Genomic DNA, 24,511 nt, shown 5'->3' on the forward strand with positions numbered 1-24,511 from the left:
TTTTTGTATTTCTGTGAAGAATATCATTGGTGTTTTGATGGGGAATGCATTGAACCTGTAGATCACTTTGGGCAGTATGGAAATTTTCACAGTATTGATTCTTCTAATCCAAGAGCATGGAATATCTTCCCATCTTCTTGTGTCCTCTTTAATTTTTTTCAGTAGTATTTTGTAGTTCTCATTGTAGAGATATTTCACCTCCTTAGTTAAATTGATTCCTAGGTATTTTATTTTATTTTTTTGGTGACTATTGTAAGTGGGCTGGCTTTCTTGATTTCTTTTCCTGCTAGTTCATTATTGGTGTATAAAAATTTTCCTGACTTTTGCATGTTGATTTTGTATCCTGCAATATTACTGAAATTGTTTATCAGCTCTAAAAGTTTTTGGTAGTCTTTAGGTTTTTCTATATATAGGATAATGTCATCTGAAAGCAGGGACAGTTTGACATTGTCCTTTGCAATCTGGATTCCCTTTATTTTCTTCTCTTGCCTAATTGCTCTGCTAGTACCTTCAATACTAAATAGGAGAGTGGTGAGAGTGAGCTTCCTTGTCTGTTCATATTCTTAAGGGAAAGGCTTTCAGATTTTCCTGATTCAGGATGATAATGGCAGTAGGTTTGTTGTATATGGCTTTTACTGTGTGGAGATAATTTCCTTCTATACCTAATTTGCTGAGAGCCTTTATCATTAAGTGATGTTGAAGTTTGTCAAATGCTTTTTCTCTGTCTATTGAGATAATCTTATGGTGTTTCTCCTTGATTTTGTTGATGAGGTATGTCACAATTATTGACGTGCATATATGTTGAACCATATTTACATCCCTGGGGTGAATCCCAGTTGATCATGGTGTATAATTTTTTTGATGTGTTGCTGTGTTCTGATTGCTAATATTTTGTCGAGGATTTTTGCTCATGTATTCATCAGGACTATTGGTCTGTAGTTTTCTTTTTTGTTGTATCTTTGTCTGGTTTTAGTATCAGGGTGATGTTGGCCTGATTGAATGAATTCAGGAGAATGGCCTCTGTTCAATTTTTTGGAATAGTTTGTAAAGAATTGGTATTAATTTCTCTTTATTTTTATTTTTATTTTTCTCTTTAAAGAGTTAGGTAGAATTCGGCAGTGAAGCCATCCTGTTCTGGGCTTTTCTTTGTTGGGAGACTGCTTATTACTGCTTCCACTTCATTGCTTGTTATTGCTATGTTCAGGTTTTCAATTTCTTCTAGATTCAGTCTTGATATTTTTTATGTGTCCAGAAATTTATCCATTTCCTTCAGGTTTTTGTTGGCATACAGTTGTTTATCATAGTCTCTAATGATTCTTTGCATTTTTGTAGTGTCACTTGTAATGTCTCATTTTTCATTTCTGATTTTGTTATTTGGGTCTGCCCTCTTCTTCTTCTTTTTTTTTCTTGTTAACCTAGCTAATGCTTTGTATATTTTATTTATCTTCTCAAAAAACCAACTTTTTGTTTCATCAATCTTTTGTATTTTTTCGTCTCTATTTCATTTAGTTCTGCTTTGATCTTATTTCTTTCTGTATACTTCTTTGGTAATTGGATTGTTTTTGTTTTTCTAGTTCTTTGATGTGTAGCGTTAGGTCATTTATTTGAAGTTTTTCTACTCTTTCGATGTAAGCCTTCATTGCAATAATCTTCCCTCCTATACGACTTTTGCAGTATCCCACAGAGTTTGTCTTTATTTTCATTAGTTTCAAGAAATTTTTTGATTACCTCTTTAATTTCTTCTTGGACTTGTAGGTCATTCAGAAATGTGTTGTTTAATTTACATCCATTTGTATAGTGTCCAGAGTTTCATTTGTTATTGATTTCCAGTTTTAATCCTTTGTGGTCTGAAAAGATACTTCAAATGATTTTGTTTATTTAAAATTTGCTGAGACTTGATTTGTAACCTAACATGTTGTCTATCCTGGAGAATGTTCCATGTGCTGATGAGAAGAATGTATATTATGTAGTTATTGGGTGAAATGTTCTGTAGATATCTGACAGGTCTGCTTTGTCTAAGGTGTAGTTTAAATCCTGTGTTTCTCTGTTGATATGTTGCATAAATGATCTTTCAATGCCGAGAGAAGGGGGTGTTCAGTTCTCCCACTATTAGTGTCCTGGGGTCTATCTCTTTTCTTTAGATCTAATGGTGTTTGCTCTATATATCTGGGTGCTCCGGTGTTGGGTGCATACTTATTTATGATTGTTTTGTCTTCTTGCTGGGTAGATCCCTTTATAATTATATAGTGGCCTTCTTAGTCTCTTTTTGTGGTTTTTGGTTTAAAGCCTATTTTATCCAATATGAGAATTACAACTCCTGCTCATTTTTGGTTCCCATTTGTATAGTATATATATTTTCTATCCTTTCACTTTTAATCTGTGTGTGTCTGTATGGGTGAGGTGAATCCCTTGAAGACAGCATATAGTTGGGTCTAGCTTTTTAATCCCATCTGTCAGTTTGTGTCTTGAGTTGGGAGTTTAATTCATTTACATTGAGAGTTGTTACTGACAGGTATTGTCTTACTCCTGGCAACTTACTGCTTTTTGTTTGGATGTTTTAAATGTCTTTTGCTCCTTCCTTCCCCTTTCATTATTTATCTTCAATGTTTGTTGTTTTTTTGTCATGGTAAGATTTAGTTTCTCTTTCTGTTACATTTATTTCTATGTAATGGAGATGAAAAAAAAAGAATTTCTTGATTATTCAAAGCACTATGTATGCATTGAGAGGCCTGGAAGGACTGCACTTCAGTAATTTCCCCATTAGGTGGAGAAAGCTGAATGTGACAGCCCCAATTCAAAGTTAGTCTCTCCCTTTTACTGTAAAGACAAGGAAATTTCACAAGAAAATTCGGTTGATTTAATCATTACAAAGAACACAAGGGTATGGGCAGAATTATGGCTAAGTATAGTTTTAACAAATGGAAACTAGTAACATCAGTGAAATAAAGTGATATTCCATAATGTAATTTGTAAAAGGTTAAGTTGATCCACCAACAAAAGCTTGTTCTTAGCAAACACTTTCTTTTCCTACAGCAATTTCCTCAGTATGTAACAATCAAGTAACTTTCTTAATATATCAATCGCTAGGTTAACTTACACCAAGGACATCTGTCCTTGAACCAGCAATTTTCCTGTGTTACAATTCTTTATCTACAACAAAGACTTTATCCTGGGGAAAGTTTCCTGTCTTTTGCAAGCTTAACGTTTCTATGTGTAATTGTAAAAAGTTTGGCTATACCTGAAGCTACAGGGCTTTGGAAGCTAGGCCCTGTGAAATACATTTGTTTTATAAATGTTAGTATCCTCCACACTTTCTCATTTGCATTTTTGTTCTACCAGTGGGTTTTGTTCTTTCTTGTGTATTCGTGGTAGTGATTATCATTTTTCAGATTCTAGATGCAAGATTCCCTTGAGGATTTCTTGTGGGGCTAGCTGTGTGGTGGTGAACTCCCACAGCTTTTGTTTGTCTGGAAAATACACTGTTTTTTCCTCATTTCTGAAGAATAGCCTTGCTGGATATAGTATTCTTGACTGGCAGTTTTTTCCTTCTGGCTTGTAGGGTTTCTTTTGAGATGGCTGCTGTTAGTTTGAAAGGGGCTCCCTTATAGGTGATTTGATGCTTTTCTCTTGCTTCTTTTAAGATTCTCTCTGTCTTTGAGCTTTGCCAGTTTGACTATAATGTGTCCCGGAGAGGATCTTTTTTGGTTTAATCTCTTTGGGAATCTTTAAGCTTCCTGGATCTGAAGGTCCATGTCTCCCCATATACCTAGGAAGTTTTTTGTTATTATTTCATTGAGAAGGTTTTCAATGCCTTTTCCTTTCTCCTCTCCTTCTGGAATAACCACAATGCAGTGTTTGTGTGCTTAAGGTTGTCTGCCAGCTCTCTTAGATTTTCTTCATTGGTTTTAATTCTTTTCTGTTGTTGTTGTTCTACCTGCATTATTTCATAAAAACTGTCATTAAGATCTGAAATTCTTTCTTCTGCTTGCTCTAACCTGCTGCGTAAGCTCTTAGCTGTGTCTTTTAGTTCATGAATTTATCCTTCAGTTCCAGGAGTTCTACATTCTTTATTAAGGTATTAGTCTGTTTGTAAATTTCCTCCTTCCTTTCCTGGATATTTTTTCTCTTTTCATTGTGTTCTATAGTTGAGTCTTCTTTTATCTTTCTGAATTTTCTTAAGATTGTTACTTGGAATTCCTTTTCATCATTTCAAGGGTTTTCTGCTCTCTCATTTCTGGTATTTGAGAATTACTGTTGTCCTTTGGTGGTGTCATATTTTCTGTTTATTTGTATTTCTAGTACCTTTATGTTGGTGTCTGGTCATCTGGTAGACCAGTTATTTTTTCTATTTCTCTGGAGTGGACTTGGAGGAAAAACACTTCCTCCTCTATTTATAATCTCCACTGATGACTCTACTTGTGTCAGTGCAGTTGAGTGTGTGGCAGGCTGTCTGTAGGGTTGTCTTGGCTGCTAATGTGGCTTTGAGCCATACTTGTGGTGGCAGTAGTTTTGGTAGTGGCTGTGGTAGACCACCTGCCTGGAAGTGGTGTTTGTGGCATGCTCTTGCCTTCTTTTTCAGTGGTGGAAGGGCTGCCTGGGGCTGTCTCTTGTGTTCTGTTCGGGAAGTGGGAGGCTATGGGTTGTTCCCCTATAGATGAACAAAAAGTTTAGGATAATACCTTCATTGATGAGCTATCAGAAAATGTGTGAATTCTTATATGGCTGTTCAAAGTATTCCATAAGTCCCACTTCTGTAGGGCTCCCTGCTGTCTACCTATGAATGCTTATATAGTTCCATCTGTCATTTGTAATGCTGTTTCCCAGGACAACCAACAGATGTGCAAGAGATTAAGAATTTCAGATTCTTATGCATTGGTAGGCCCTCAACTTTGATACAACTTTATTGGTAATGACTTCTAGCTGTATTGTATATTTAGAAATGCTGTCAGTAGTTTCAGATGTTTTCTAGAAGTGAGGGGCACAGAAAAAAAATTTAATAAGGAAACATTAATATAGTTTATATCACTCCTTCCAAGCCAGGCCTTCAGAAGGTGATATTCCCAATTCCTGTCTTGGGCATGGTCTATCAGGGTCCTCACTAACACCCATGAGACCTGATATTCCTCAGCCTGTGTAAGTGCATCCCACAGCCCTAAGGCAGAGCTGGGCTGCCCACATTCTGTGTGACTACCCAGCCTCACCATGTGGTCCCTCCCACCCTGGGTCATACTTGGACACTGTGCTTCTTACCTCCTTTTGTGGCATCAGGGATTCATGGACACTACAGAAAAGACCTTGCATTCACACCAGATGGCCACCTTCATAGGAACAGGGCCTTCATCTATCATATGGGGGCCCCAGGGGTACCCAGACATATTTGCTGAAGGTATAAAAGCACGAAGTAAATAAAAGAGCAAAACCAACCAGTGATGCTGCTCGCTTATTCCTGGACGAATTAACCTAGTGGGGATTTTGCCCCCAAATAAAGACAACCTCAGTGTTGGCCATGGCATATAGCCCCATAGGCAGGCCAAGGAAGCATGAGGGGAAGGAAAATACTCCTGCCTGAGTCCTTCAGGGCTGGTCCCAGCACCCTAGGCGGCCTTGTCCCTGATGCACTGGGTGCCTGTGGAGGGCTATGCTCTCCAGCCACGAGGTATTTCTCTCAAATCAATGGCAGGGGCTTAAATGAAATGTTTTTTAAAAAACAGTTTACCTTTAAATAGGCAAATATTGTCACATAGTTTAATGTTTTGTCCTCCTCAGTTTTTTTCACCAAATCCTGGGGTAATGCGTCATTCCAGTGGTGTAGGCACTTGACCAAGCCAAGATTGGAATTAGAAGTGATAGCCTGTTTTTGTTTCCTCCTATGATGGCTTATCATTCATGTAAGAATTGGTTTTTCGACATGAGAGACACTAACCTTAAACTTTTTCAAAATTGTGACTAGAAGCAAATGTTCTTTCCTGGGCTTTGTGCTGGGCTTCAGGACCCTTGCCCCCCAGAAGCCCTGATGTACCTCCCACCTCCGAGGCCCTCCCTTCATCCTGAAGTGGGGAGCTTCCACTTGTGCAGAGGAGAGGCCTGCCTGTCATTCCATTTCCCCTTTTTTATTTCCAGGGCCTGGACTTCGCAGGATTCACAGCACACATGTTTGTTGGGATTTGCCTTGTTCTCCTGGTCTCCTTTCCACTTCTCAGACTCCTTTACTGGAACAGAAAGCTTTATAACAAGGAACCCAGTGAGATTGTTGGTGAGTACAAGCACCTTCTCATACAGCCTCAGATTTCATTACCATAATTTCTTTTTCCCCAGGGGAAGTTCTTATGAACAGGTGGATGTTATCACATGTAGAGAAGTGTCTGTCGTTGGTATGCTGCCTGCTCAGTATTGGTGATGTCCATGTGTGCCTCACTGTATACAGTGTTGTTTCAGGGCCTTAAAATTCATGAGCTGAGCCTCTTTAGTTTTTTGTACAGTGTAATGTGGTGAGAGGTGGGAAATAATGGCTGTCATATGCAACTCACATGTCATGATGTTCTCAAACCACATGTGTGCAGTACAGATAACCTAGCATATAGACTGTAGTGCTAAGACAGTATGTCATTGTTTGAGTGTTAAATATGATTACAATTATGGCAACACAGTCCAGCTGGGACAGTGTGCCATGCCAATCGAGGGCACACTGGTGAGACACCAGCCATGGGAAGAGGGCTTCTGGCCATCTTATTGCTTTGCACTTTTCTCAAAAATTTTAGTAGATATTTTAGGGAGAACATTACCAATTAGAATTAATTAGGAGCAATAGATTATTTGGGAAACAGGTGCTGTGAATGTGAATGCTGTGCAGGTTGCTCAGGTAACAGAGGTGCCAGCCAACTGGTGCTCTGGGATGAAGGTGCCTTGCTTTCTTGATGATTTCAGATGTGGTTCACTCATGTCCTCCTTGAGCTTATCAATTGTACGTTTATCTTTCTCATGCTGTTATTCCTCTGTCCTCTGCTTTACAGGACCTTGATTTTTAAAAATCTTTAATAAGATAACCAAATTCCATTTCCATGCGATCAGAGTATGGTCGTGCTGTGCTCCAACTTCTTAGATGGTGACTGTCCAAGGCAGATCTATCTTCCTTTCATGTGTGACTTTCATTCAGAATTTGAGTATCTTTGATCTGCTTAGGAAAACATGTATCCCATACTTTCTCAAAATTCATCTGTATAAAACAAGCTTATTCTTGGGAAAATGTAGTCACCTCTACCAGAGAAATGGGACAATAAGCAGAAACTGCTTCTTTAGGCAGTATTTCAAAGAGTTCATTGAAAAATAGAGTTAAAAGAACACAAATCCTTCCATGAACTTTTAAAAATATTTTAATTTTTAATTATTTAAAAATTAAAAAAACCTTTAATTTTTAATTATTTAAAAATTAAAAAAACCTTTAATTTTATTTATTTTTTATTTTTATTGAAACAATTGATCATGAACTTTTTGAAATTATTTCACATAGGTTTGGTTTTATGATGGAAAGGATTGGACCAATGGAGAGTGAGGGAGACTGTGATCATGATGGCTCATCAGTCTCTCTTCAAGCTTGTGTGTGCACAGCTGTGCGTTAGTGTTGAGGCTAACAGTTATCCCATTCACTTATGCCAGCCTCTCCCTGACCACTCTGGTGATCCGGGACAATTGTTATATATGCAAACGACCAGGCCCATCCCCAGGAATTATGTATAGTTAATAAGCTCTCTGTCTCCAGGAATTATGTACGGTTAGTAAGCTTTCTTGGAGAATCTTATCTTGAGATGAATTTGGGATATACAGATTTGGAAGTGTAGAAAATAAATGTCTGTATATAATCTATTCCTTACTCTTCTTGAGAAAGGAACAGAGAAAAGCTTCTAGGGAAAGGTGGAGGAGTAGCTGAGAGTGGACAAACCTGGGCAAACCCCATGGCAGTGCCAGACAGGCTGTAAGTTGACATAGAGTGGGCTGTGTGGAGTCAGAGGGAGTGCTCTGGACCACCGTTGTGCATGGGAGTCTCCAGTTTAGGTGTGCTTGGTAAAGCTACAGATTCCCAAGCCCTCCCCCAGAGATCTGGGCTTAGCAGGTGTGTGTGCAGAGCACCTGTCAGAGCAGGCTTGGTGATGCTGCAGTGAAAAAGTAACTCTGTTTTCTTCCTCACTTTGGCTTCCCACCCACTGTGGGCTGGCAGTGGCCTGTCTCTATTCTCAGAACACTGAGCTGCTGGTGGCTAGGCAGAGAGCATAGTGTGGCTCCACTCTGCCCCCCAATTGCAAGGGGCCAGGATAGGCCAGCCTTCTAAGTGCTCATAATGGGAAGAACATGACTGACTGACTCAGGGGAAGGCACCAATGACCACCAGAGTCTGACCCTCTGGTCATCAAGTATTCAGGTAATGCTGCTTCTTGCTAATACTTTGTGTAGAATTTTTGTCTCTATGTATATTATGGATATTGGTATGCAATTTCCTTTCTTATGATGTCGGTGTTTGTTGTTCCTCACAGAATGAGCAGGAAAGTATTTCTTCATCTTCAATTTTTTGAAAGAGTGTATATAGAATAGCGATTACTTTCTCCTTACATGTTTGCTAGCACACTTAGAAAAAAAATTTTTTTAATTGAAATGTATTGATTGTACATGTTTATGGGGTACATAGTTATATTTCAGTACATGTATACAATGTGTGTTGATCTATTCAGGGTAATTAGCCTATTCACCATTGTAAAACTTTATCATTTCTTTGTGACGTGCACATTTGAGCTCCTTCCTTTTAGTCATTTGGTTACATACAGAAAAACATTATTGATTATAGATTTCTGGGTTGACTGTACACCAGTAGGGCTTATTTTTCCTATCTTGCTGTACTTTTGTGTCCATTAATCAGCCTATCTCTTCTCACCCCCCCCTTCCTGCCTCTAGTAACCATAGTTCTCTCTCTTTTAACAGTTCAACTTATTATTATTATTGTTTTTGTTTGTTTGTTTTGTTTTGTTCTCTTTTTTAGCTGTGACATATGAGTGAGGACATGCAATATTTTCATTCTGTGCCTGGCTTATTTCACTTAAAACATAATTTTCTCTAAGCTTACCCATGTTGCTGTGAATGGTAGAATATCATTACTTTTTAGGCTGAGTAGTATTCCATTGTATATATGAACTACATTTTATTTATCTAGTTGTCTGTTGATGGGCATTTAGGTTGGTTTTGTATCTTGGCTATTATGAACAGAACTGCGACAAAATTGGTGCTGCAGGTATCCCTTCAACATGATGCTTTCCATCCCATGGGGTGTATACCCAGTAGTGGGATAGCTGGGTCATATGGTAGTTCTGTCTCTAATTGAGAAACCTCCATACTGTTTTCCACTTTGGGTGTACTAATTTACAATCCTGCCAACAATGTACAAGGGTTCCCCTCTCTCCACATCCTTACCAGCATTTGTTATTTTCAGTCTTTTTGATGATAGCCAGTCTGACTGTGGTGGGATGGTATCTCAATGTAGTTTTGATCTGCATTTCCATGATGATTAGTGATGATTGCAGCATTTGTATATCTTCTTTGAAAAATGTCTATTGCACTCCCTTGCCCATTTTTTAATTGGGCTATTTAATTTTTTACTTTTGAGTTGTTTGAATTACTTGTATATTCTGGAAATTAATCCCTTGTTGGATGCATAGTTTGCAAATATTTTCTCCCATTCTGTAGGTTGTCTTGTCACTCTGTTGATTGTGCCTTTACTGTGTAGAGATTTTTAGTTTAATGTAATCCCATTTGTTTATTTTAACTTTTGTTGCCTGTGCTTTTAAGGTCTTATTCATAAAGTCTTTGCCTAGTCCTGTGTACTAGAGCACATTTTCTTCTAGAAGTTTTATTGTTTCAGGTCTTGTATGTAAGTCTTTAATCCATTTTGAGTTGTATATGTTGAGAGGGAGGGGTCTAGTTTTATTCTTCTATACATGGATATCTGGTTTTCCTAGCACCATTTATTGAAGAGGCTGTCTTTTCCCTGATGTATGTTTTTAGAGTCTTTCCCCAATATATGTATCAAAGATAATTGGCTGTAAGTATGTGGGTTTGTTGTTGGGCTTTCTGTTCTGCTTCTTTGGTCCAGTTATCTGTTTTTATGCCTGTATCGTGCTGTTTTGGTTACTATAGCTTTTTAGTATAATTTGAAATGAGGTAGTGTAGTGCCTCCTACTTTACTCTTTTTGCTCAGGATTGCTTTGGCTTTTTGAGGTCTTTTGTTGTTCCATACGAATGTTAGGATTGCTTTTTCTATTTCTGTGAAGAATATCATTGGTAATTTGATACAGATGATTTTGTAGATGTGATAGTGTTCAATCTGTAGATTGCTTTGGATAGTATGGATGTTTTCACAACACTAATTCTACCAGTCCATGAGCATGGAATGTTGTTCCATTTTTTTGTGTCCTCTTTAATTTCTTTCATCAGTGTTTTGGTAGAGATTTTTACCTCCTTGGTTAGATTTATTCCTGGATATTTTACTTTTTTCAAAGCTGCTGTCACTGGGATGGCATTCTTGATTTCTTTTTCTGCTAGTATATTGGTGTGTGGAAATGCTACTGACTTTTGTATGTTTATTTCATATCCTGCAACTTTACTGAATTCATTTATCAGCTCTAAGAGTTTTTTGGTGAAGTCTTTAGGTTTCTCTATATGTAAGATCATGTCATCTGCAAACAGGGACAATTTGACTTCCTGTTTTCCAATTTGGATGCCCTTTATTCCTTTCTCTTACCTAATTGCTCTGGCTAAAATTTCCAGTGCTGTGTTAAACAAGAATGGTGAGAGTGGGCATCCTTGTCTTGTTCCCATTCTTAGAGGGAAAGCTTTCAACTTTATCCCATTGAGGATGATGTTAGCTGTGGGTATGTCATATATGGCTTTTATTGTGTTGAGATACTTTCCTTCTGTACCTAATTTGTTGAGAGTTTTTATCAAAAAAGGATGTTGAATTTTATGAAATGCTTTTCCTTTGTCTACTGAGATAATCATATGGTTTTTATCTTTCATTTTTTTGATGTGGTGTATCACATTTATTGTTTTGTGTATGTTGAACCATCCTTGCATCCCTGGGATGAATACCACTTGATCATACTGTATAATATTTTTTCTGCTAGCACTTTGTTGAAAATTTTTGCACCTAAGTTCATCAAGGATATTGGCCTGTAATTTCTTTTTATGTTGTGCCTTTGTCTGGCTTTGGTATCATAGTGGTGCTGGCCTCATAAAATGAGTTTGGGAGAATACTCTGTGATTCAATTTTTGGGAATAGTTTGAGAAAAATTGATATTAAATCTTCTTTAAAAGTCTCATAGAATTCAGCCGTAAAGCCATCTGGTCCTGGGCTTTTCTTTGTTGGGAGACTGTTGATTACTTATTCAATCTTGTTACTTCTTATTGGTTTGTTTAGGCTTTCTGTTTCTTCTTGTTTCAGTCTTGGTGGGGTGTATGTGTCCAGAAATGTATCGATTTCTTCTAGATTTTCACATCTTTTGGCATATAGCTGTTCATAGTAATCTCTAATGATTTTTTGTATTTCTGTGGAATCAAGTGTGATGTCTCCTTTTTCATTTCTTATTTTTGATATTTGGGTCTTTTCTTGGTAAGTCTAGCTAATGGTTTGTCAATTTTATTTATCTTCTAAAAAAAATCCAACTGTTTGTTTCATTGATCTTTTATAGAATTTTTTTTGGTCTCTATTTCATTTGGTTCTGCTCTCATCGTTATTATTTCTTTCCGTCTACTGATTTTGGGATTGGATTGTTCTTGCTTTCTAGTTCCTTGAGGTATCATTTTAGGGTTATTTGGGATCTTTCAACTTTTTGATAGAAGCACTTATTGCAAAAATCTCCCCTCTTAGTACTGCTTTTGCAGTAGTCCCATAGGTTTTATTAAGTTGTGCTTGTATTTTTGTTTCAAGGAATTTTTTGATTTTCAGCTTTATTTCTTCTTTGACCCATTGGTGATTCAAGAGCATGCTCTTTAATTTCCATGTGTTTATATAGTTTCCAAAGTTTTGTCTGTTGTTAGTTTCTGGTTTTTATTCCATTGTGGTCTGAAAAAATACTTGATGTGATTTCAATCTTTTTAAATTTGCTGATACTTGATTTGTGGCTATCATGTCTTCTAGGCTGGAGAATGATCCATGTGCTAATGAGAAGAATGTATGTTCTTCAGTTGGATGAAATGGTCTGTATATGTCTGTCAAGTCCATTTGGTCTAAAGTGCTGTTTAAATGTAATATTTCTGTGCTAGTGTTTTGTCTAGAGGATGTGTCCAATGATGACAAAAGTGTGTTAAAGTCCCTAACTATTAATATATTGGGGTCTGTCTCTCCCTTTAGATCCAGTAACATTTGCTTTATATATATGGGTGCTTAAATTTTGGGTGCATATATGTTTATGATTGTTATATCATGCTGTATTGATCCTTTTACCATGATATAAAGTCCTTCTTTGTCTCTTTTTATAGTTCTTGGTTCAAAGTCTATTTTTCTTCTTTTTTTGTCAAGGTGTTGCATTATTCCTTATTTTTTTGGAATTATTTTAATTTTTATTTATTTTTATTTTTACAAGGATATACACATTCATTTTTTCAAATAACAAATACATAAACTGAGTAACAGATGAATAACAAAGTACTCTGTAGAAAGCAGGGCTTCAAATTTTCACAATATCTGGAGATGTAAAACATTAGTTTCATTTTATAATCTCTACAGTTATTTTAAATAGATCTCTCAAGTCTTCCAAAAGTATGCAAATATGAAATTAATTTCAGCAGAGGAAGGGGAATAAACTTTTCAAAGGCAAATTAATTTCTATGTAAAACACCTTCACTTAATAAAAAGAAATCAAGAACAGAAATTAAAAATCCAAATTCAGCAACATAAATTGCATTAAAAAAATGAATAAAACAGAATATAAACACAAAGGCGCCTCAAAAAGTTCATGGAAAAATAGAATTGAAATATAATAACGATCTTTCCATGAACTTTTTGTTTTTAAGTTTTTTCTTTTCTCTCTTTTTTCAAAGACTAAGATGATAGAAAATATGACTTCTGACCACAGTAACAGGAGGAAATTGAGAAAACTCACAAACATGTGGAAATTAAAGAACACTATCCTAAATAAGCAATGGGTAAAAAGAAAAATCACAGGAAAATTAGAGAGTACTTTGAGATAAAGATCAAAGCACAATATATCAAAACTTTTAGGATGCAGGGCTCATGCAGTGCTTAGAGGCAAATTCATGAATGAATGAATTTTTTTATTTAGAGGAAAACTTATACTTGTAAACACCTGTATTAAAAATAAGAAAAATCTGGGCTGGCCCCATGGCTCACTTGGGAGAGTGTGGCGCTGGTAGCTCCCATGCCACAGGTTCGGATCCTATATAGGGATGGCTGGTGAGCTCACTGGCTGAGCGTGGTGCTGACCACACTGTGCTGAGGGTTGTGATCCCTTTACCAGTCAAAAAAAAATCTCAAATCTGTAATGTAAGCTTCTACCTTAAAAAAATAGAAAAAGTAAAGGAAACTGAGCCAAAAGCAAATATAAATAGGAAATAACAAAGATTACAACAGAAATATGTGAAATCAGGAATGAAAAAAACAATATCTCTATTCCCAAATCAACAGCACCACAAATTGATTCTTTAAAAAGATCAACAAAATTTGCAAACCTTTATCTAGACTGACCAAGAAAAAAGACAGAAGAACAAAATTACTAAAATCAGAGATAAAATAGGGGCATTATTACATTGTCACTATGGCTTTTTGTGGTGGTAAGATTTAGCTTCTTTCTCTTTCTCATTTGCATTTTTGTTCTACCAGTGGATTTTGTTCTTTCTTGTGTATTCATGGTAGAGATTATTGTTTTTTGGATTCTAGATGCAAGGCTCCCTTGAGGATTTCTTGTATGGCTGGCTGTGTGGTGGTGAACTCCCACAGCTTCTGTTTGTCTGGAAAATACACTGTTTTTTCCTCATTTCTGAAGAATAGCCTTGCTGGATATAGTATTCTTAGCTGGCAGTTTTTTTCTTCTGGCTTGTAGGGTTTCTGTTGAGATGGCTGCTGTTAGTCTGATAGGGGCTTCCTTATAGGTGACGACGCTTTTCTCTTGCTTCTTTTAAGATTCTCTCTTTGTCTTTGAGCTTTGCCAGTTTGAGTATAATGTGTCCTGGAGAGGGTCTTTTTTGATTGAATCTGTTTGGGAATCTTTAAGCTTCCTGGATCTGAAGGTCCATGTCTCTCCGTATACATGGAAAGTTTTTTTGTTATCATTTCATTGAATAGGTTTTCAATGCCTTTTCCTTTCTCCTCCCCTTCTGAAATACCCACAATGCAGTGTTTGTGTGCTTAACGTTGTCTGCCAGCTCTCTGGGTGAGTATGTTAGTAAGTGCTAGCTTGCTCCCTGAACCCTCTCTACTGGTGTGGGGGGGCTTGCTGTGTCAAGTGGGCCTCTGAGCTTCCAAAAAAGCACTTCAGTGCCACAGCAGTAGGCACATCCACTGTGTAGGTAGCCCACAGGACACTCAACCTTGTCAGTGGCTGTGGTGGGCCTCCCTTGCAGAAATGGTGTTTTCAGCATGTTCACTTGCCTGCTTTTGGAGGGGTACTGCCCTCGGCTCCTTGTTTAGAACCCCAGGTGTGCTCTCTCACCTGCTTCCTGGCAGAGGTGGCTGCAGCTCTTGGCTCCTGGTCTAGGACCCTGGGTGTTCCCTCTCACCTGCTTCTGGGTGGAGGGCAAAATCTATTTTTTTCTGATATAAATATGGCAACTCCTGCTCATTTTTGGTTTCTATTTGTGTGGCATGTCTTTTCCCATCCCTTTACTATGAGTCTATGTGTGTCTTTATGGGCGAAGTGAATTTTTTGTACACAAGATATAGTTAGGTCTTGTTTTTTAATCCACTCAGCCAGTCTGTATCTTTTAAATGAAGATTTTCATCCATTTACATTTAACTTGTTATTGAAAAGTATCACCTTAGTCCTGACATTTTATTTTTTATGGTTGTTTTATATATCTTTTGTTACTTTTTTCTTTTATTACTTGTCTTTGCTGTTTGATTTTTTTTTTTTTTTGTAGTGATATGATAGAATTTCTTTCTCTTTCTTGGTTGTATATCAGTTTTATTAGTGTTTATTTTTTTCTTTCTCATGTATTCATGATGATAGTTATTGCTCTTTTGATTGCAGATGTAGGATTCCCTTGAGGATTTCTTGTGGGACCAGTCTTGTGAGGGTGAATTCCCACAGTTTTTGTTTGTCTGGGAAAGACACTAGTTCTCCTTCATTTGTGAAGGATATGTTTGCTGGGTATACTATTCTCGGCTGGCAGTTATTTTCTTTTAGCATTTTGAATATACCATCCCACTCTCTCCTGGCCTGTAGTGTTTCTGTGAAGTCTGTTTTAGTCTGATGGAGATTCCTTTATAGGTGATCTGACACTTTTCTCTTGCTGTTTTTAGAATTCTTTGTCTTTGACTTTTGACAATTTGACTACAGTATGTCTCATAAAGATCCTTTTTGGGTTGAATCAGTTTGGGGATCTTTGAGCTTCTTGGATCTGGGAGACCATATCTCTCCCAATACCTGGGAAGTTTTTGGCTATTATTTCATTACATAGGCTTTCAATGACTTCCTTTTTCTTCCCCTTCCGGTACACCCATAATATGGATATTTATATGCTTAAGCTTGTCTAATAGATCTTGTAGGCTTTCTTCACTTTTTAAAATTCTTTTTTTCTTTTTTTGGTCCAATTATGTTAATTCGAGAAGTCTGTCTTCTAATTCAGACATTCTTTCTTCTGCTTGTTCTTGCCTGTTGCTTAAGCTCTTGATTGTAGTTTTTACTTTGTTGTATGAATTCTTTATTTCTGGGATTTCTGCTTTGTTCTTTTTTTATGGTTTCTTTCTCTTTGTTAAATTTCTCATACATGTCCTGGATTGATTTTTTGACTTCATTGTGATTTTTATCATTTTTCTTGTATCATGTTGAGTTTCCTTAGAATTGCCATTTGGGATTTCTCTTTAGGCATTTCATTGGTTTTGTGTTCTATGGGGTCTAATACTGGAGAATTATTGTCTTCTTTTGGGGGAGTCACATTTCCCTGCTTCATGCTTCTCATATCACTGTGTTGATGACTGGGCATCTGGTGGTATAGTATCTTCTTTTAATTTTTGGAACAGTTTTTGAGGGGAGAGACTCTTACCTGTAGAAGTGTTGTGTATTTATAGTTGGGTTGGCATTGTGCATTAGGTTCTGCGTGAGTATGTTAGTAAGTGCCATCTTGCTCCCTGAATCCTTTCTACTGGCTTGCTGTGTCAGGTGGGCCTCTGAGCTTCCAGAGAAAGTGGGTGTGGCAATTTTTTGAAGTTGATATGACAAGCAAACAGAAAGGACATTGTTGGGGGGAGGGGGGAAGGAGAAGGGAGGGAGGTTTTGGTGATGGGGAGCAATAATCAGTGACAATGTATATCGACAAAATAAAATTAAAAAAATAAAATAAAATAAAATAAAATAAATAAATAAATAAATAAATAAAGTTGCTGTGGTATGACATGGAAAAAAAAAAAAAAAAAAGAAAGTGGGTGTGGATCCAGGTGATGGGTACAAGGGACTAGCATAGTCCCTGTTTGCTGGTAGGGGAACTGCTGAGTTGGGTGGGGCTCTGAGCTCCTGGGGGAAGTAGGGTGTGTATTGAAGCAGCCAGCCATCACACTCTCCCTACATCCTCCACTGGTGTAGGTGGGTACACGCCATGAAGTGGGACTCTGAGCTCCTGGGGAAGGAGGGCCTGGATCCAGGTGGCCAGTGCTGGGAAGCAGTGAAGTCCCTGCTGGCTTTCTGATGAGGCAGGAGTTGGGGTGCTGATTCTGAAAGGGCTCTGAGCTCCTGAGGGGGTGGGGGTTGGGGGAAGGAGGACATGGATCCAGGTGGCTTGTGTACTCCCCCCACACTCTCTGCTGGGGTGGGCAGCGATGCTGGGTCATTGGGACTCTGAGCTTCCCTGGCTTCTATCCCAAAATGGTGACTTCCAGTAGCAGCCTGGGACTGAGAGAGGTGGGGAGTACTTAGTGTATACTTCCCTTTGGAAAAATACAGTCATGTGGGCTCTTAGCAGCTCCTAACACTGGGCTCACTATCCACGAGGGCCATTAGGTTACTTTGCAGCCTGATTTGCAGACATTTGAGGTGGGAGCACCTGCCACCAACCTCTTCCCCGTGGCCTACCTTATCCCAGCAGTTAGAATTTCTCTAGTCTCTGTGCTGGTCTTGATCATGTGCTTCCCCTGTCTGTGTTGCCATGTCGAGTTTCAAGTTGGGGGGGTTTTCCTCACTGTTTTGCTGGATTCCATTGTTTTCTCCTAGACTCTCTACAGGTGACTATTTACTTGTTGCTTTGGACTTTTTATGCATTAGAAGTGAGGGCTGGCCACCTCTAGTCAGCTGTCTTGCCGAGTGCTAGGACATTTAAAGGTCTGGATATTTTTGTGGAAAAATTTTTAATTACAAATTCAAACTTCTTAATGTATATAGGGCTGGCTATTCAGGCCGTATTTCTTTTTGAGAGATTACTGGTAGTTTATATCTTTCAAGAAACTTGTGCACTTTAAAAAAAAATTTTATAACTGAATTTCATTATAGCTGAACACTTCCAAAGAGTTGTAGTTGTGAAATAAATAAATTTTGCTATGATTAAATAGAGAAAATCTATTCAGAAAGTACAATATACATGAATTTATGGTATTTGTCCAAGTATTACCAGCATACAAATTATTTTGAAAAGTTGTTTCTTACATATAGGATCTAAAAGGCAAAGAAAAGTGAATTTGTATTCAAAACAAATAGAAGCAACACTGGCTCCTATATACTAAAAATACAAGATAAGACAGATTTTTTTCTTAAGCACTCTGGATACAAATATTAACTGTATGGGTTGAGAACTTTTAAGTCTCAAGAGAATAATTCAACAAGGGGTACAAGTAGAGCTCTATAAATATAACACCATGATAATCATATGCAAAATCATTTTATCACAAATACTACCAAAACCCTGTGAAAACTACAAACACATTTTAAAAGAAATTCTTAACTATAACAACTACAAAAGTGATAAATATCTACAAAGTTATATGGTTTAAAAAAATGAAAGGCAGTGTAATGCAAAATTCAAATACTACAAAGTTTTAAAGATGCAGTCTTTAAGTCTTTTTTAATAGAAAGTACTAAACACTATTTCAAAAATAATAAGACTTATTCTATATAATTTAAAGTCTTGAGCTAGAGCTTTAAAAGGAAAAAAATTAAACAGCTGGTGAAAAGTAGGTATGTAGAAATAATGGTATAAAATATGGTTTTATACAAAATGTATCACTGTCCAAATATGTAAGGCTTAATATGAATATTTTTGGATTGTGAGTGTTGCATACCACAATTTTTAAAGTAGTGTCAAACCTTTCAAATTCCAGTATTTCTCACGTGTTTTGACATTTCTGAAGTGAACATGGTACAGGACAGAATTTCATGTCAACTTACCTATATTGTTCCATCCAATAAAAATAAAACCTTCTTTGAGCTCAAGAGAGAATGCATCTTTTAAATACTTGATGTCTATATAAATTCTACTTTCTGGATGTCAAATTTTGTAATATGAACTAATATCACCAGAAATTGGCCCAAGTTTAAATAAGACACAAAAGAGACATAGGTGTCAAACAGTTTAAGTCTGCCCTATGCAATTATGCAGTAATAATTACTTTTTACAGGAAAGTACTTTAAAGTAAAAAATATTTTTCTAAAAGTATCCAAGTAGAATTTTATAAATTAGTTAAATTTTACACATTTCCTTTGAAAATAACCCTTCTGCTACAATGTAAACAAAATATGCTCCATAAAATGGTGACATGTGATACATCATAATTTGTGGTGTGGGCCCTTAAACTGAGACCAAATCTTTATTAATCCGAAGCTAGAGAGCTTTTATTTTTTCTTCCACATGCCCAAAGTAACTAATATCAACTCACATTTTCTGTAAGTATTGAAGAATTTTTATTTAGGATAATGAGAGGTTTAATAACTTATAGTAAAGAATATGTAGTGCTCTTCAGTTGCTGTTCACCAACTGTTTTTATGATGATAACTTTGAGATCTGGAATGTGACCGAAAATGAGAATGTTTTGCTGTTTGTGCTTTAGTTTCAGAATTGGTGTACCCTTTGAGAGATTCACATGGGGATCTTGCTGTGGAGTCAGAATGTCTTCCATGTGATCTTGATTTTGTTCCTGAGGTAGTCTGCTTTTGAGGTGAACTTGATTGTGATTTTTCTATTGACTTGGACCTTTTTTGTACGGACTTGGACATTGACCGTCTTCTAGAACCAGAATTCCTTCTTGGAGTTCTTGACTGCCTTACTGAGGTAGACTGCCTTGGTAGTGATTTGGAATAAGATTTAGACTAGGTATAAGGAAATCGTCTGTGTTGAGACTCTTTAAGGCCATTAGACCACCTCCTGTTTCTTCCCCATGAAGAGCTTCTTTGAGTTCTCCTTTGGCTGGGGCTTCTTGATCTCCTATGATCACTTGGAGAACAAGGATGATGTTCTTTTAATTTCATTTGGCCTGGTGTTTTGCAATCACCTTGTGAAAACTGCATTTGAATTTGATGGCCACATACCCACTTTCTATGGAGGTTATAAAGAGCATCTTCAGCATCTTGAACATCTTCAAATTGAACACAAGCATATCTTCTTGGGTGGCAAGTGTAGAAGTCAAGTGGAATGTAAATAGCTACTACAGGGACATATCGACCAAATTCACAGCACAAGTCCTCAGGCCTGATGGCATCCACAGTGTTCCTGATGAACAGGGAGGTGTTGGGGGGCCTCGTGTAGCAAGACATAGTGGCTTCCTCCATTTTCTCTGGGTCTGCGTGTGGCCGCTGGGCTCACTCCATCTCTTGCAGCTGCCACCACAGCAGCTCCTTAAAGTTTTTGAATGTATTATTATAAAGTTGTTCATAATATTCATTTACTATTCTTTTAATGGCTATAGAATTTTTGATAATGTCGCCTCTCTTTATCCTGATATTGATAATTTGTGTCTTCTCTCTCTCTTTTGATTGGTATGGCTAGAGGTTTATCAATTTTGGTTATATAGCTTTTGATTGTATAGGTTTTCTCTACATTTTTGTTTTGTTTTCTCTTTGTAAGCAGCATATAGTTGGGTCTTGCTTTTTTATCCCATCTGGTAATCTCTGTTTTTAAATTGGTGTGTTTAGACCATTTGTATTTAATGTGATTAGTGATATGGTTAAATTTAAGTGTATCATCATGTTATTGTTTTCTATTTGTGCTTTCTCTTTATTTTCGTTTTTCTCATTTTATGACTTGTTTAGAATTAATCAAGTATTTTAAAATATCCTATATTATCTCTTCTTTTGGCTGCATTTTTTTGGCTATAATTCTGTTTTATGATTTTAGTGATAGTCATACCACTAACTTTGAGTGATGATATACCACTTAAATGAATATTATAGAAACCTTATACTCATATAATTCCATTTTTCTCCTCCTGGACTCACCTTCTTCCCCTGAGATTCCTAACTCTGAGCTAACTCCTCTAGGCCTCCCTGGCAGCCACCACGTCCTGTGAGAGAGCAAATCCCACATGGCACTGTCTTTGCCTGCTTGAAACATGTATGTGGCACCTTAAGTAATACTGTAGGAGGTTGGTTGAGAAGCTCAGGAAGATAGGAGCTGATGGAGTGGTCTGAGATAAGGCATCCAATGATATCTCCTGGTCAGAGACTTATGTGGCTATGGCACAGAGTTGAAACTTATGTGGAGGGACCAGAGCTCACAATGGTGCTGTTCATTCGAGGATCTTGAGTCTTCCACGGACATCTTTGCCTTTATCCTGCATGCCCTGGGGAACCATGGATATTTGAAAGAAAGAATCTATCTATCTATCTATCTATCTATCTATCTATCTATCTATCTATCTATCTATCATCTATCAATCAATCTATCTATCTATCTATCTATCTATCTATCTATCTATCTATCTATCTATCTATCATCTATCTATCTATCTATCATCTATCTATCTATCATCTATCTATCTATCTATCTATCATCTATCAATCAATCTATCTATCTATCTATCTATCTATCTATCTATCTATCTATCTATCTATCTATCTATCTATCTATCATCTATCTATCTAATCTGTCTCATCTAGGTTTTATCATCTTCCTTGACCTATCTATTGTTTCTTAGATGAGACAGATATATAGATAGATAGAACAAGCAGTGTTTTATGATTAACCAGGGTTGGATTGGTAGGAGGTGACTCCAGTACAGGGTTACTAAGGAATATAGTATGTTGCACGTAATGGTTGATTTATGAAAAATTTGTGCTTTCTTATATTTTTCATATATATTTTGAGAAAGTTAGGTAGCATTTATAATGGTAAAATAGAAGTTAAATGTGAACTTTCATGAAATATTATTAGGCAATGAAGAGACAGATCATCTCTCTCTGCACTTCCATATCAGAAGGTGTCTGAATTCAGTGATGGGTAAAAATTCTCCTCAGTCTGTTGACTTCAGCATTTCATCAGGTTGTCTACCTCTCTCACCTGTGTGGTAGACTCTAGCTCAGCTCACTGAGGAGAGCTTTCACCATCTCCTGCCTCTCACCAAATTTCCAACTGGAGAGCCCTAAGCCCTACCTGTTGAGAATTACACTTGTATTTCTGATTTTCACTAGATCTGTTTCTGGAATCCCTCAAAGATAGGCAATGTCTAGATTTTGGCTGAAAGCAGGACCCGAACTAATACCTGCAAGAAATGGACAAGGCTGTTGGGTGCTAGCTTTGATGTGTCTTTTTAAGAAAGGAATTTATTCTTTACCCAAAGGGTTGAAATTGTGTTACTTCACTTCTATGTTAGTTTTTAAAAGTTAACTTTGTCATCTGGCTCCATTACAATAACTCATATGCTGAAAAGACACTGCTTTGGGTTGGCCATGGGCTACCTGCATGTCGTTGGTGTGTGTGTGCTGTTTGGGGTGTGTGGTGAGCAGAGGGGGGTGTTGCTGATGTCTGAGGTCAGGGAAGACTTGAGCGTCACCTTCCTTTCTCTGCAGAACTAAAGCATGAGATTCACGTCTGGCGTCTGACTGCACAGCGCATCAGCCCAGCCAGCCGCGAGGAGACGGCTGTGCGTGACCTGCTGCTAGGGAAGGTGCTGGCGTTGGAGTGCCTGCTGGCCCGAAGGCTGCACACCTTCCACAGGTACCAAGCAGGCTGTTTTATAGCAGAGGTTCTCATCTTTAGTGGTTGTGCTTGATGGTGGGATTGCATGAACACCCTGTTGTACTACCACTCCAGTGGTGTCCAAATGTCATACGATACACAAATGAAGTGAGTTAAAATGTTTGTTCTTCAGAGCATTTTGTGACAGTACAAACTAGTGACACTAGCTGTAGACTAATGAGTCATTTTTAGATACCCGTATACTGTGCTGAACCTCTTATGATACGTTATTTTATCTAAACTTCACTTAGCTCTGCAGGGTGTAGCTGGCATTAGCACAGTTTAAGGACACAAAATCAAGGGGCTCAGCAAATTTGAGCAACTTGCCCAGTGATATAACTCTGAAAGGGTGACACTGGGTATTGAACTCACTCTGGACTGTTCCACCTCCTACATTGCAATTGTTGCATTATGAGAATCAAAACAGTTAATGTAACAAATTAATTGGACAAAATATTCGTCAGTAGTTGATTTTCAGGCACCTCAAAGAATACTGAAATCCTGCTCAATGTATTTCCTGGCACTCATTTTTAATCAATGGTGTGACTTAAGGGGTAACCATGAATTGGTAAGTTTTTCCGCTTTGCTGAGATGCTGAGTTCTAGCGTGTGTTCACTCTGGATGCTGTGATGGGAAAAGCAGGAGCCTTTTGCCTCCTGGGGGGTGTTGAATTGCTCCTACGCCTGAGCTGGAGAGTGCATAGAGATGAGGAATCCATAGAGGCAGGGGGAAAATGAATCCTTGTGAATGAAATCTAGAATGGTCTTGTGTGCTGCAGTTTGCAGAAGCCAGCCGACCGCTGAGGGCTGGCCCTCTGGGCTGGCTCAAGGTCTGGTCTGTAGTAGTAGGAGAGGGGCGCAGGCACACACACAGAGACTCACACAACCCAAAGATGCTGCCCTGGTGTAGCTGCATCCCAGCCCAGGACCCACCTCCACCCAGAAGTGCTGGAGAAGCAGGACCTGCATCCTCAGGCTATAGGAAGGAGACACTTTCTGAAAATTAAAGATATGAGAGTGAATCATACTGGCATGGGGTGTTTGAGATATACCGTGTGTCTCAGACTTACAAATGCAAAAAAGTAAGTGGGTTCAGATAATTAACACGTTTCCATCAGCTCGTCCTGTGTTAATCACAGTTGGGAAACTGAGGCCTGGGGTGGGTGTTGGCTGAGGAGCAGATTAGAATGAAGGTGATCTAAGGCAAGCGCTAGCTCTGCAAGTCTTGCTTTTACGTTTCATTTTTAAAAATTGTTCTCAGGATCACTTGACTGGTTCTGCTGTGGTTTCCCTCAGGGCCCGGGTTGGCTGTGTGGTTGGCTCCCCTTGATACTCATTTGGAACATGTGAGTGCTCATTAAGACTGCCTTCTCCACAGTGCAGCTGCTTTTCCCTAACTGGCCTGAGAGAAAATAAACCAGAAAAGGTGGGCCAAGTTGGAAAGGCTAAAAGGAAAGGCACGTGGGAGAAGGAAGGAAGAAGACATAGAAGTACTTCAAAATTGATCTCTAATTGATAAAAATTGCCGTTAAAGCAGGTGGCATTTATTTCACCATTTTTTCCTTTAGTTGTAAAAGCTCATTGTAAAGGTACAATGTCCTCATCTTGGAAACAGAACTTCATAAAGGTAGAAAGTACATAAAGAGAGAAACATACAGGGGCTTAGGGCCACTGCCTTGTTGGCGCACTCATGACAATTCCTGTGCTGGTGCTGTCATGCGCATGTACTCACACACACTTTGTTCAGCATTCGGATCATTTACTCATTGTTTTTCTTTGGAAATATAGAGTGAACATCTCTCCCAATTCCACCAAACACCTTTCCTGATGAGTTATGTCCCTTGCATGGCTGCACCCGGTGTCACATCGTGAATGGTGTCCTGGTTCTGTCAATCTCACTGCTCAATATAACTAGGCAGATAATGAGTCTGTCCTTTTCTCTTTTAGACAAATCTCACAGGAAGATAAAAATTGGGAGACCAATATCCAGGAGCTACAAAAAAAGGTATCGCGCTTTCTTCTCTCAGGGATTTCTCATTCACCTCTTGAAGAAGACAGCAATCGATTTCTCTTCTTTACCGCAGACAAAGTAATAACTGAGCGTCATTTCTCTTTATTTCTGTAATTGTACACAAAACATAGAGTTA

General features: G+C 37.9%; 1 protein-coding gene and 1 pseudogene across 1 annotated transcript in view; one reads left to right on the forward strand and one right to left on the reverse strand.

Annotated features, from left to right (window-relative positions):
* OCA2 (OCA2 melanosomal transmembrane protein) overlaps positions 1-24,511 on the forward strand; it is a 309,735-nt gene that overhangs the window by 102,026 nt on the left and 183,198 nt on the right. Inside the window, exons 14-16 of the mRNA XM_063091522.1 lie at positions 6,121-6,253; positions 22,197-22,344; positions 24,312-24,369. Coding sequence (XP_062947592.1) covers positions 6,121-6,253; positions 22,197-22,344; positions 24,312-24,369 — 339 coding nt within the window. The remainder of the gene's footprint in view (positions 1-6,120; positions 6,254-22,196; positions 22,345-24,311; positions 24,370-24,511) is intronic.
* Positions 19,164-19,946, reverse strand: LOC134373872 (serine/arginine-rich splicing factor 12-like; annotated as a pseudogene).

Source organism: Cynocephalus volans, chromosome 3, assembly GCF_027409185.1.
Source record: "Cynocephalus volans isolate mCynVol1 chromosome 3, mCynVol1.pri, whole genome shotgun sequence".
Lineage (NCBI taxonomy): Eukaryota > Metazoa > Chordata > Mammalia > Dermoptera > Cynocephalidae > Cynocephalus > Cynocephalus volans.